This window comes from Glycine max, chromosome 17 (assembly GCF_000004515.6).
Source record: "Glycine max cultivar Williams 82 chromosome 17, Glycine_max_v4.0, whole genome shotgun sequence".
NCBI lineage: Eukaryota > Viridiplantae > Streptophyta > Magnoliopsida > Fabales > Fabaceae > Glycine > Glycine max.
Window position 1 is genome coordinate 14,691,711 of NC_038253.2, and position 13,227 is coordinate 14,704,937.

At 31.3% G+C, this 13,227-nt stretch overlaps 1 protein-coding gene across 1 annotated transcript; it reads left to right on the forward strand.

Annotated features, from left to right (window-relative positions):
* The first annotated feature begins 11,322 nt into the window (after positions 1–11,322).
* LOC100813733 (probable esterase D14L) lies at positions 11,323–12,855 on the forward strand. Its single transcript, XM_003550937.5, has 2 exons — positions 11,323–11,912; positions 12,356–12,855. The coding sequence occupies exons 1-2, from the start codon at positions 11,545–11,547 to the stop codon at positions 12,801–12,803; spliced, it is 816 nt and encodes a 271-aa protein (XP_003550985.1). The 5' UTR covers positions 11,323–11,544; the 3' UTR covers positions 12,804–12,855.
* Positions 12,856–13,227: the final 372 nt, after the last annotated feature.

The window sequence follows — 13,227 nt, forward strand, 5'->3', positions numbered from 1 at the left end:
TTATTTATTCATAGTTACCAATTAATTTTTTACAATTGATAGTTTACTAGTTAGCTTTCTGCTAAAAACTGTTTGAAAGCAGAATGCAAATGATATATGTTGTGTTGTGTGTTCTGATTTGAAATTTACAGGTTAAATTTTGGATGTTTTTGTAAAAACAGAAAGTGTATTTAAAAAAATTCTTAATAACAATATCGGTTTTTAAAAAAACCGATGTTAATATCCAAAACGTTAACATCGGTTTTGTATAAAAACTGATGTGAACTGTCAACATTCATATATTTTTTTGGTGTAATTTTTGTTATATAACATCGGTTATTTAAATAACCGATGTTGTCAATTTTACGTTAACATTGATTTTAAAAAACCGATATTAACGATAATATTTTCAACATCGGTATTTTCAACATCGATTAAAAATTGATATAGAAAGTCATAAATAACCGATGTAAAAGGCATATTTTCTAATAGTGTACTTTATAGAATCATTAATTAATGCGTGGTACGTATATCTGTTATCAATCTTGATTTCTTCCAACTTGAGGAAAAAATTGGGCCCCATTGTAATTAGGCTATAGGTCTACTTGAATGTCTTCCAACCAACAATGCCTACACTTCAGAACAAATATAAATTCTCTTGTGAATTTATTCATATAAATAAATTTCAATTTTAACATCATTATCGTTCTAATTGATTAGTAATACTGTGAGAAACTCAGTAAATACACAAGACTAGTTCATGGTACCTGAAATTTCATACGTCTAACACGTGCGAAAGAAATACTTTTGCAATAAACTCATTAGATTCATTAATCATAATACACTCCCAACAATTTAGGCTGATGAAAAAAAGCCCTACAATTTGAGTATGCTCGTATTGGATAACAAGGTTGCCTCATTTTTTCTTTAATTTGAGTGTTACCATTATAAAAGCATTCTTATTTCTCTTTTCCTTTAATTGTTAGAATGTGGGGTTTGAGTCTAATTAACTAAGCTAAAAAACTAGTTATATTTTTTAAGCCAAAACATATATTATTATCGAGGTACCAGTGGTAGCGGCCACCAAAAACAAGTTGATAAAGTTATACAATTATCATACCGTTGTGTACGCAAGCAACAACATAAAATCCTACCTTGCACTATGTTTGTGTCTATTAATTACGTATATAACATAAACCCAACTTAAGTATCAACCCCAAAATACCGAACCCAAGCAAATAAAATAGTTCCCAGATTGATAATTAACAACATAACAGCCCCAACTTAATCAACTTAACATGTGTCCCTCCCAACTAATACATTCCCATCCATTATAGGCACTGGATACAAGTCAAAGGATTAGAGTGCCACTCAAAAAAGGAAAAGTGAAAAGCTTTTAGTGTAGCCTCCAGCCATGCCTAAGACTTATATTTTATAGCCTCCAAAACAGAATTCAGGTTCAGTAATTGTTAGAGGAAGATGATATTATTTCTGTGACACCACAGCTCCCACACCGAAGCACAAGAAACCGATTTCCAGACTTAGTTTTTCAATGATCCAAACCAGCTGTAATCATGTTGGAAAAAATGATGTATTGTTTCTCTATGTTGGGCAGTGAAAATTCCCAACCAAGAGTAATGGTGATTCCAGACTCTTATTGCAAATTGACAAGTGAAAAAAAAGGTGTTCTAGAGTCTCATCAAGCTCATGACAAAAGGGGCTAGAACATCCCAGCATTTGAACTTCAATTCTTCTAGACAATAAGTTATCCATAGTTGGAAATCTATTCAAAGAGACCCTCCAAATAAAGTCCACCACATTTTTCGTAATTAAAATTAAAGTTTCCAAAGGTGCTTATAGCAAAGGTTTTCAACAATAGAGGAGTTAAAAGAGACAGTTTGATATGCCAATTTAACTGACAACACCCCTGTTGAACCATTTTTCCACAACACCTTGTCATTCTCATTTTGCAATAGAGTAACCCTCCCAAAATCCTCCATGAGTGCTTCCACCATAGGTAACTCCCACATGAACCATTGCCTTCTCCATTCCAATCTCCATCGCCAAGACCCATCCTCCCACAATCCCACATCGCCCACTAAGTCCTCTTTTTGGATAGAGTTCAGAAAGAGTCTGTTATACTCAAAGGCCAATGATTGTCAATCCAAATGTTGTGCCAAAAACTAGCTCATAGGGTAAAGGTAATTAAGATGCTAAATATACATTTTATTGTTGGGTTTGTTTTGCTTCATGAAATATGAGAATGGTTTCTACTTTTTGATGTTAAAGGGATGACCTGATTTGCTCAAAAAATCTATACAACCCATGACCTAAACTCTGATATATGTTGCTAGCTTCTCCAAGAACTCAAACCACTTGGATGGACGAATATGCGACTAGCTACTATATATTTTCATAGTATCAAATTGCTTAGTTATCTACTTGACCTGCTAGTATGGTAGTATCTAACTATCCATAATATGATGATGATTATATTACACTATAATGATCTATTATTGCTTGCTATTTTACATTGCTGCTTTTGTTGTTACTTCGTTATCAATAAGTTAGGACTTAAGACCAATGTATATCAATAAGTACGTGATTGAGGTAAAGCCTCCTGTTTTGCTTTACCTAAATGAAGTCTGTGAGTTGTAGTTGGTTTGCAGCAATAAAGTATAATTCACTATTATTTGCTTTTTTTTTTTAAAAAAAAGAAAGATAGGGACCTATATTATAATGTTAATATAGACTAATAATTTTTATTTTTATGTTATTTTTCTGACTTTTTGAGTTGCAAAATTATTTATTAAAGTTTTATAATCAAGTAACTTTAACATCTCACTCTCAATAGATAACATAGCTAATCCATTTAACCTATCTTGTAACATGATTGATCTCAAATATGATTTAATTAATTTTAATTTTGAAAAATTTCTTTTAGCGGTCGCAACAATTACAAGTAATGTTAATAGTATCCTATAAGCAATGTATGTATTTGGAAAAGAACCTAACCTTTTTATATAGTTCAATATTTTTAATGGTGTGTTAATTTCATTTGTTAGATCTTCTTTCAATAAATTTAATTATAAAAACAAATCAAGACCATCAATACCAGAATGATCCTCAAAACTCAAATTTTTTTCAAGATTGATGCAATATTTTTTCAATTCATCTTCACTCAAAATTTTAAATTTATTTGAATCAAATAAAAATCCAAACATGTTTTCATATTCTAAAAATTGTTCAAATCGACTCTCAATAAAAGAAATAGATTGATCTAGTATATACAAAAAATAATCAACGCGAAAAAAATCTTTAGTGAAATGAACTATCTCATCAAAATGTTTTTTTCCTATGAATCTTACGTTTTTCATTGTACTTGGGCTCTATATCCATTTCAATAGTCATTTCTTTGGTGGATTCTAATGCAGATACAAAACCATTTTCCCTATAATTTTTCAAATAAGTTATAAGGCCTCTTAAGTGATCTATAGCAACATCTATATTCATATCTTTGGATTGCATGATCATGCTTATAGAATTCACAGCAAAAAGTATATCATACCAAATATTCATTCCCAATAAAAATTCAAAATTCTCCATCTCATAAGTTGCTAAACATATGGCTTCACTCTTTATCTTAGGATCTTCATTAGTTTTTGATAATTGAACAAGTGCGTCCCTTATTTTTGGTGCTTGAAACTTTATGGCTTTGACACTTCCAATTCTACATTCTCATCTAGTTTGAGATAGTGATTTAACTGAAAACTTATATACATTTTTTTTGTAAGAGTTTCCACCGTTTGGTCGAAGAATCAAACAAAGAATAAATGTGTTGCAAAACTCCAAAAAAAGAAACGGCTCTTGTACATGAGTTGGCCATATCACCTAGAACTAAATTCAAATTATGACAACTGCAAGGAGTATAATATGCTCTAGGGTTTATGTCCAGCAATCTCTTTTGTACTCCTTGATTTTTACCTTTCATATTAGACCCGTTATCATACTCTTGCCCCCTTATATCATTAATATCAAGGTCATATTTTTTAATACCCGAGTAAGTTCCTTAAAAAGACATTTTTCTGTTGTGTCATTGACTTGGAAAAACTCTAAAAAAATATTCTTCTATTTTGACGGGACAACTGAAAGTATCAACACACCTCAAAATAAGAGTCATTTGCTCCTGATGACTTACATCCGGAGTACAATTAAGAATGATAGAAAAATATTTTGCATCTTTAACTTTTTTTAGTATAATATTTTTTATTTGAGGAGCTAACAATGAGTGAATAGGCAATTTAGTCCCTGAGATTGTACCCATTTTGCATATTAGTCCCTAACTTAATGTTAAATTCAAAATAGTCCCTATCTTTGCATAAGTGTTGCAAAATAGTCCTTCCGTTAAATTTTAAAGTAACGCCGTTAGTGAGGTCAATTTTAGTGCCACGTGGACTATACAACGTGGCACTAAAGGATGACGTGGCATGACACGTGGACGTGCCTCCTAAAAGATGTCACATCATTTGATGGTAACAAAACGAGTAAATAGGCAATTTAGTCCTTGACTTTGTACCCCTGTTGCATATTAGTCCCTAACTTAATGAAAAATTCAAAATAGTCTCTATCTTTTGCATAAGTGTTGCAAAATAGTCCCTAACTTAAAAGATGTCAGAAATCATGCTTAAAGTGTCCATGCATTGCAAAGGTTGTGCCTAGCACGATTTCTGGCGGTATAGATTCCTCCTTGTATTTCTTGTCATCTTTTGATTCATCTGGTTTTTTCTCTTCTTTCTTTTCTTCTTCATTTGCTTTTTTCTCCTCCACTTTGTTTTCCTCTAGTTTTTTCTCTTCCTATTCAAAACACAAAAAAAAAAAACAGAACGCAGAATGATACATTGATGGTAATTGAAGAAAAAAAAAAGAGGAAAAGAGAATGGTTATGCAAACCTCGCCCATTGGTGTTGACGGCTACAGAGATAAGATTGTTGCTGTGGATTTGTGGTTTTTTTTATTTGTGCAAGTGTGTGTGGGTTCTTTTTCGTAGTATATGCCTCAATTGGTTCAGAACCATCAAATTTGAAGAAGCCACTCATTCTATCATCATCAAATGACGTGGCACTAAAATTGACCTCACTAACAGCGTTACTTTAAAATTTAACGGAAGGACTATTTTGCAATACTTATGCAAAAGATAGGGACTATTTTGAATTTAATATTAAGTTAGGGACTAATATGCAAAATGGGTACAATCTCAGGGACTAAATTGCCTATTCACTCAGCTAACAATTCTATAAGTTCATTCTATATAGTCTTACTCAAGTAATGATTATGAAGGTCACCATTTTTTATACGCTTAACATGCTCTTGCATAATTGGATCAAATTCCGCTAACAACTCAATCAAACTCAAAAAGTTTCCATTGTATTTTTGGTATATTTTTTCATTTGTCCCATGAAAAGATAAATTGTTTTTAGAAAGATATTTAATTATAGTTATAATCCGTACCAAAACCTTCTCCCAATGTTCTTTCTCCATGTTAATTTGTTCTGGGATCTCCTTATAAATTGTATTTTTCTTTCCCAATCCTGTTTCTAATTCGACCCATTTATCCATATTAGTTACATGTTCATAACTTGTTTCGTGACTCTTAAGCTTGGAACCAATATTTTTCCCATCTCTAGTCCTTCATTAACTAATTGATTAGCAATACAAGCACTACTTTTTGAGCAAAACAACTTACAGCAAAAACAATACACTTTATCTAAATCCTTTGAATACACTAGCCATCTTTGATCATATTTTCTCCATTTGGTATTACTTTTTGGTAGTAAAATGAATATCTAATTGGACCATTGTCAACAATTAAATCTCTGAAGTTGTCATCCATATTTTTCCATTGTCCCAGATCATAAATATTTTTAGAAACTTCATTTGATGTACTATTGAGCTCCTTATTTGTTTCTAAACTATCTTCTTATAAATTTTCATTATCCTCTTGTTCTTGACTAGGATTAGGACTATTCATATTGTTAAGATTTTCTACCCTTGAATGTTTTCATTATCACTATTTTACTCTAACGTATTAATATTATTTGGAATTTCTAGAGGAGGATTTTCTGTCATATTTGTATGTGTTGAACTAGTTGTAACATCCTTTTTATGAATAGTAACAAATTTATGAAGAGCGCCTTGTTGAGATTGAATCAATTTTTCAATTCTTTTCTTCTTCTCTTTTTTCAATTTTTTAAAACCAGATGCATACTTTTTATTTGACATATTTTACTGATAGACTAAAATAAAAATAACAAGCACAATTATTTTAAAATTAAAAGAAGATAACAATAAAACCTGGAAAGTGAAAAATTAAATCCGTGAACATAAATTTCTTTAAGCTATGACTATGCACCGTCACATCTATGAGTATCCAAAATCCAAACCATAGTGACAATCACTTTGCTTGCACCTACAACGATAAACATTAAAAAAAATGAGATGTAACAATTGTAATTTGTAAATGTTCATTCAATTTAATTTCAATTCAATCAATTGCTTTATAGACTAAAATACAAAGCAAATGAGTGAAATGATCAAACCTGTTGAGAATTTGAGATTTAACAACATTTGTGAGTATCCTCTTCTTGTCACTTGGAGATGGAGTATTGGAGTTGGTCACTTGATGTGGGGTATACCAATTCACAAATTAGAATATGATTATATGAAAGTTGAAAAGTCAAATAATTGCTTGAATGTAGTAGTAGACAACTGAGAATAGAAAGAATGAGAATGAGAGAGACTAGAGAGGAAACGGATTTACTGAATCCCTCTTGAGTGACTTTTCATTTGAAAAACTAAAAAATTAAAAAAAAATTGGGAGCCTTATAAATTTGGGGCTCTAGACCTTGACATTAGTTACCTTGTTGAATGTTTGACCCTAAATGATTGATCACAAGGATCTTTAGAATGGGTTCTGATTGATTTTGTAACTATTAGGAAGGTAGGTCTTACACCTATCCTTTATTCAATATAAGTATTCATTTGCTGATCAAATTTTTTTATACCCTTGTCCAATCAATTAGGTTTAGTTTTTTTTATATAAAAATATATTTCTATGTATGGTTTATAACAAATTTGACATGTTAACTTTTGAGAATTTAAAACTTTTACCTGAATATATTGACAACAATGTGACACATATACATCCAATAAATAAAAAAAAAAAATATGATGCATATATAATATCATTTTTTATGTCTATTTATTTTAATCGTATCATTTGTTATATTTAATACTTTTTTCTTTTTTTCTCTTTTGATTGTAAAATTTATTGTACAAGTATAGTTTATCTTTTGACAATGAAAATACAACATTTTACTATGAAGTAAAGTGAAAATTTAAGTTAAATCAATAATTCCCTAAAAAAAAGTTAAATCTACAATCTTAACTTTTCAAGATTGAACATATGAATATCTATTAATAATTAATGAGATTCTTATAGATTAATGTGAAATTTTCACATTTAAAAAATGTGTCTGTTATTAATTGTTTTCACGAATCAATTTAACAGTATTTTGGTAGTTTTAACATATTCGTTAGTTCCAGTAAAAAAAACATATTCGTTAGTTTACCCCTTCAATGAAAGTACAAAATTTATAACTAAATTTAAATGAACACATTAGCTTACTCTGACATGAAGATATAAATTTAATAAACATTTTAACAATTAACACATTAATAAGGAAGTATGAAAGCTCAACTAATCATTATATTAAATTTTTTAGGGCTTAATGCCACATTTATAAGAGACGAATACTGAATAATACTACTGCTCTTGAATTTATTGGGTTCTCTGGATCAGGTCCCTCTTGCTTTGAGAGGGGGAGTTGATATTCTCATTGTCAAAATTGCTATTCTCACTACCAAAACGTTTGAAATTATTCGATTACCCTTAGTTTCATTTCCCCACACCCGTTCCCTCCCCCATATCATCAGCCTTGTTCAAATATCCCATGGCGGAGTTGCTTCGTAATCAGTGACAATTGCTTTTGAAGGCTAGTTTCGGGTTTGTGTCAAGCTTCATTTCCATATTTTCTTTTTTGATTAGTGGATTGGTTTTCGCAGTTAAGTTTAGGGGTGTTTAATTTGTAGGCAGTTTTTGTCTTGTGTTTATCGTTTTTTGGGTTGGGGCCGTTGGTATTTTGTGCAGCATTGTCTTTTGTAATCTCTGTAATGGGATGGCCACTTCTTGTGGTCATTCTTATTCTCTGATTAATGAAATTTTTGCTTATTCAAAAAAATAGAAGAATAAATACGGTGCATAATTCTCGTTTTGAAATTAATTGAGCAACACTTCAAGTATATACTTCAACACTGCGATCAAATTTGTGTATCCTTCTCAACGGAAGCATACTTTTTTAGTAAATCCAGTCATCTTTCTCAAAGAAAGTACTTTCGTTTTAGTAAATTGGGGTGAAAAAAAGTAAACAGCAGAAATGTAATTTCATTGGACTATTATGCAACAAAATTATATTTTTGTTATTATTAAGGGGTGAAAAATATAAATTTACAAAAATATGATTATGTTAAATTGATAGAATCATATTTTCATTAATATATTTTTTCCTTTAGTAAACAACAGAAATGTAATTTTGTTGTATAGTAGTTCAACAAAATTATATTTCTATTGAGAGGGTATTTTTGAAATTTTAAAAATTGTCATCACGAGTACTGCAAATAATAATTTTGAAAGTGAGAATAGTAACTCTCCTTTGAGAGTAATGAAATCTGATTCTATGGAATCATGAGGATTTTACTTCATGCACCCTTTTCTCTCCCTACACCTCCAAAAGACCCAATCAGACCGAACTATCCTTTCACCCAACCACTCAATACCATCGTGCCTCACCTCCACCCAACACCATCACTATACGGAAGCACCAATAGCCAACACCACTGTCGACGATCATGGTGCAGGGAAGAAGGTGCGAGGGAGTTAGGATGACCAAGGAGGTGAGAAATGTGAACCCATTCTAAAAAGGCTATTATGGAAAACACTATTTTTTTTTATACTTCTACAATAGCCTTTATTGAAGCATGCTAATATACTTTTGGAATAGCCTTTCCAAAAGCATGCTAACATAAATCCAGAAAGGTTATTCCAAAAGACATTGTTTTTTTTTATACTTCTAGAATAGCCTTTCAAAAGCATGATATCATACTTTTAGAATAGCCTTTTCTAGAATTATGCTAGCATGCTTCCATAAAGTCTATTTTGGAAGACACTCTTTTTTTTATACTTTTGGAATAATCTTTCTAGAAGCATGCTAACATAATTTTGGAAAGGCTATTTTGAGAGATTGTTGAAAACAAAATCAATTTTAGGCATGATTCGCAAACAAGATTTCTGCCTTCTTAAATTTCTACTTCATTGTTCAACAATCTTTAAAATTGATTGACGGATTTTGTTCTCCATGAGTAGACAATCAAAACACATGCCCATATGTCTAATTTCGTTGCCTAAGTTGCAAGAACAAAACAAAGCTTCTTGGGGTTGAAGGTGACCTAGTTCACTATTTTTTTCGGTGAGGAATACCAGAGTTCCAAATCCGATGAGGAAGACAAGATTGGTTGATTTTGGTGATTTAATTTTTATTCGTATGATTTGCATCCTTGGCTGATTTTTTTTTTTTGTTTGGTTCATTATCTATTGGTGTTCTTCATTTTCGTTCATTTTTCATATGGATTTTTTTCAATTTTTGTTGATTTTTAGTCACCACAAAATGAATTGGTAATACATTAACAATAATACAAACATTATGTCATCACTTAACAATCAAAATTGACAAAAATAACAAAAACATTGAACGAAGAAAATAGTTCCAGGATATTGGCTTGTCGTCAAAAAGTTTAACGATCAAAATCATAAATGTAAAAAAATTAAGGACTAAAAACATATTTTACCTATATATAATATTTTTTTTCATTTTAGGACTTAATAGATTATTTTATTGATAGAAAGAGCATGCCTTTGTTTTAAATTTGGAATGCTTTTAATTGGTTTTATAAAAAAAAAAATCCTATACATTATAGATACAATACCACAAAAGTTTTATTTTTAATTTGGATTGCTTTTAATTACTTTTTACACATATATGCAGGGACAAATCTAGGGAACAAGCAAGGGCATTGCCCCGTTCCCCTCCTTAAGGATGTTTTATGTATATATAAAAAAATAAAGAAAAAATAAAATTAAAAAATACTAATATAGGAAAATGTATAAAAAAATAAGTTTTTGAATTGATATTTGCTTAAAAAAAATCTACTAGTAGATCATATCTCTAATTAATTTTACAACCCAACATGTTGTGGGATGATTTGTAGATAACATTTTTTAAAAATATGTAGTCATGAGTTTGACTTCTGACTCATAAATATGAGAAAAACATTTATTGAAAGAAGTCAATTTCTTAAATGAATTTTAGTATTTCGAGAGTTAATCTAGTGTGGTAGCTATCACAAGGCCTATCACAAGGCCAATGATGAGGTCATTGTCTTAGGCCCCCTCCAAGCTCTAAGCTTATATATAGGTTCCTTCCAAACTCTTAGTTCGTAGTAGTTGAAAATTTAAAATGAGAATGAACTAAACAAATATTATATTAATTTTTAAAGTTTTAGTATACATTAATTTGATACAATCTTCTTTAATTTGTTGGTGAAGCAAACAAAGTACTAAAAAAAGAAATCAATGTTTTATTAGAAATATTAAAATTAATTTTTTTACATGCATGCAATGCAATGTTTACATAATATTATTAATAATACTAGTAATTGTTTTCATTCTTAAAAGAAAATTAAAATTATTTTTTAATTAAACTAACTTGAGATAAATTATATTGCAAAGATATTGGTTAAATTACTTATTGTTGAATGAGGTGTTTAAATTGATTGAACGAGATGTGTAAATTATTTTATTATTAAATTTTAACTTATAATTTTTAAATATAAATTTGTTGGAGGCCTAGAAATTCTAGACACGATCTGGGTTAATCTTTGGTTTTGCCGAGAGTACCCCGATTTATACAGAAAAAAAATCTAATTTTATTCATAAAATTAATAATAAGTATTTTTTAAAAACTTATTATTTATTAAAATTGGATATTTAAAAATAATTATGAAAAAAATTTCAACCCCTTTGATAAACTTCAGGATCTGTCCCTGAATATATATGTGTGTGTGTTACAGAATATTTTAATAGCACATTTTTTTATATTTTTAAATAATAGAATAAGAAATACGATTCAACAGGTTCTTTTATTCATTTTTTAAAAGATGATGCAAAGAAATAATGTGAGGGTATCATTTTCAAATATAGTTTTCTATTCGTCTGGTCCTTCTCTCCGTTGCCATCACAGGCTTCTTAATTACAAATACGACGCAACCAGGTCTGAAACTTGGGAAGCTACGCGTCAATCTCATTGAGCGAGCCAAAGAGAGAGAGAGAGAAACCCCACAAAACACAAAATCAAAGGGAGAAATTAATTTAAGTTAAGCAACAACAACAAAAAAATGGGGATAGTGGAAGAAGCTCACAACGTGAAGGTTTTAGGATCCGGCACGCGGCACATAGTTCTGGCTCACGGGTTCGGCACGGACCAATCCGTGTGGAAACACCTCGTACCTCATCTCCTCGACGAGTTTCGTGTCGTGCTCTACGACAACATGGGAGCTGGCACCACCAACCCCGATTACTTCGATTTTGAGCGCTATTCAACCTTGGAAGGCTATGCCTATGACTTGCTTGCTATCTTAGAAGAGCTTCGAGTTGATTCGTGTATCTTTGTTGGTCATTCAGTGTCTGCTATGATCGGTACTGTTGCTTCTATTTCTCGCCCCGAACTGTTCGCCAAAATCATCATGATCTCCGCTTCACCTAGGTAATCATTACATAATGATTTAAAGTTGAAGCTTAATGATTGTGTGATAATGATGTATTTGACCTTCGTTTATAACTATCTAGTAAATTTCAATTCAATGCTTTTTTCACCCCATTAATTAGGTTTTTTTTTTTTTTTATCTTTTATGAAGACGACAGAGATAATAAAACTAATTCTTAATTCTAAACTTAATCATGTTAAAAATTCTTTCTTCTTCCCCATTAACTTAATGTGTTTGCCAATTATACATTCATTAGGTTTTAATTCAATGCTCTTCTATTATTGTAAAAGTTATTAATATTATTATAATAAGAAAGTCTAACTTCATTAGTTAGTTGAGCAACTCAAAATAATTGTAAACTTTGGAGTTTAATTCTTACAAATAATAAAAAAAATTATTATTATTAAGAACGAATTGTTGAATAATTTGGTGTTTTGTGAAGGTATGTGAACGACATGGAATACTTTGGAGGGTTTGAGCAAGAAGATTTGGACCAACTATTCAATGCTATGGCGGCGAATTACAAGGCATGGTGCTCAGGGTTTGCTCCGATGGCCATTGGCGGGGATATGGAGTCGGTGGCGGTGCAGGAATTCAGCCGAACCTTGTTCAACATGAGACCCGACATTGCGCTGAGCGTGTTGCAGACCATTTTTCGAAGCGACATGAGACAAATCTTGAACCTCGTCACTGTCCCATGCCACATCATCCAGAGCATGAAGGACTTAGCGGTTCCCGTCGTGGTCGCGGAGTACCTCCACCAACACATTGGAGGTGCGTCCATCGTTGAGGTCATGTCCACGGAGGGTCATTTGCCGCAACTGAGTTCCCCTGATATCTTTATTCCCGTGTTGCTTAAACACATTCCCCTAAACATTGTAATTGGATGATGTGAGTTTCTACAAATTAACTTGTACATAATAAAATTTTAATTTTTAAAAAGTTTATTTCATTATTTTCTTCTCTTCTCTTGTAAGTGGTTAGGGAGAAGTCTAAACAAATGGAGTCATCTATGATTGATGGTGCGGTGTGGTGTGGTGTGGTGTGGGGAGTCCATTATTGGTAGGTTTGAGAAAAGTAAATAAAATTTGGAGTGTGTGTGTCCATTTCGAAAAGACCAAAAGAAATGGGGATGGGGCTCGTGGTTTCATCGATCTTGTGTATTGATTGATGTTAGTTGGTTGTATGCCATTGAATTGTGGTAGGTGATGAAATTCATTTAGTAGTGGGCTTCAATTTAATAATGTCCGTGCAGTCGAGCACCATGGGATGGGGGTGACTGGATCAAGATGGAGTGTAGTGAAAATTTAAAGC

Coding starts and splice junctions, on each gene's coding strand:
- LOC100813733 (XM_003550937.5), top strand. CDS start 11,545: ATGGGGATAGTGGAAGAAGCTCACAACGTGAAGGTTTTAGGATCCGGC. Junction 11,913..12,355: donor ATGATCTCCGCTTCACCTAG/GTAATCATTACA, acceptor TGTTTTGTGAAG/GTATGTGAACGACATGGAAT.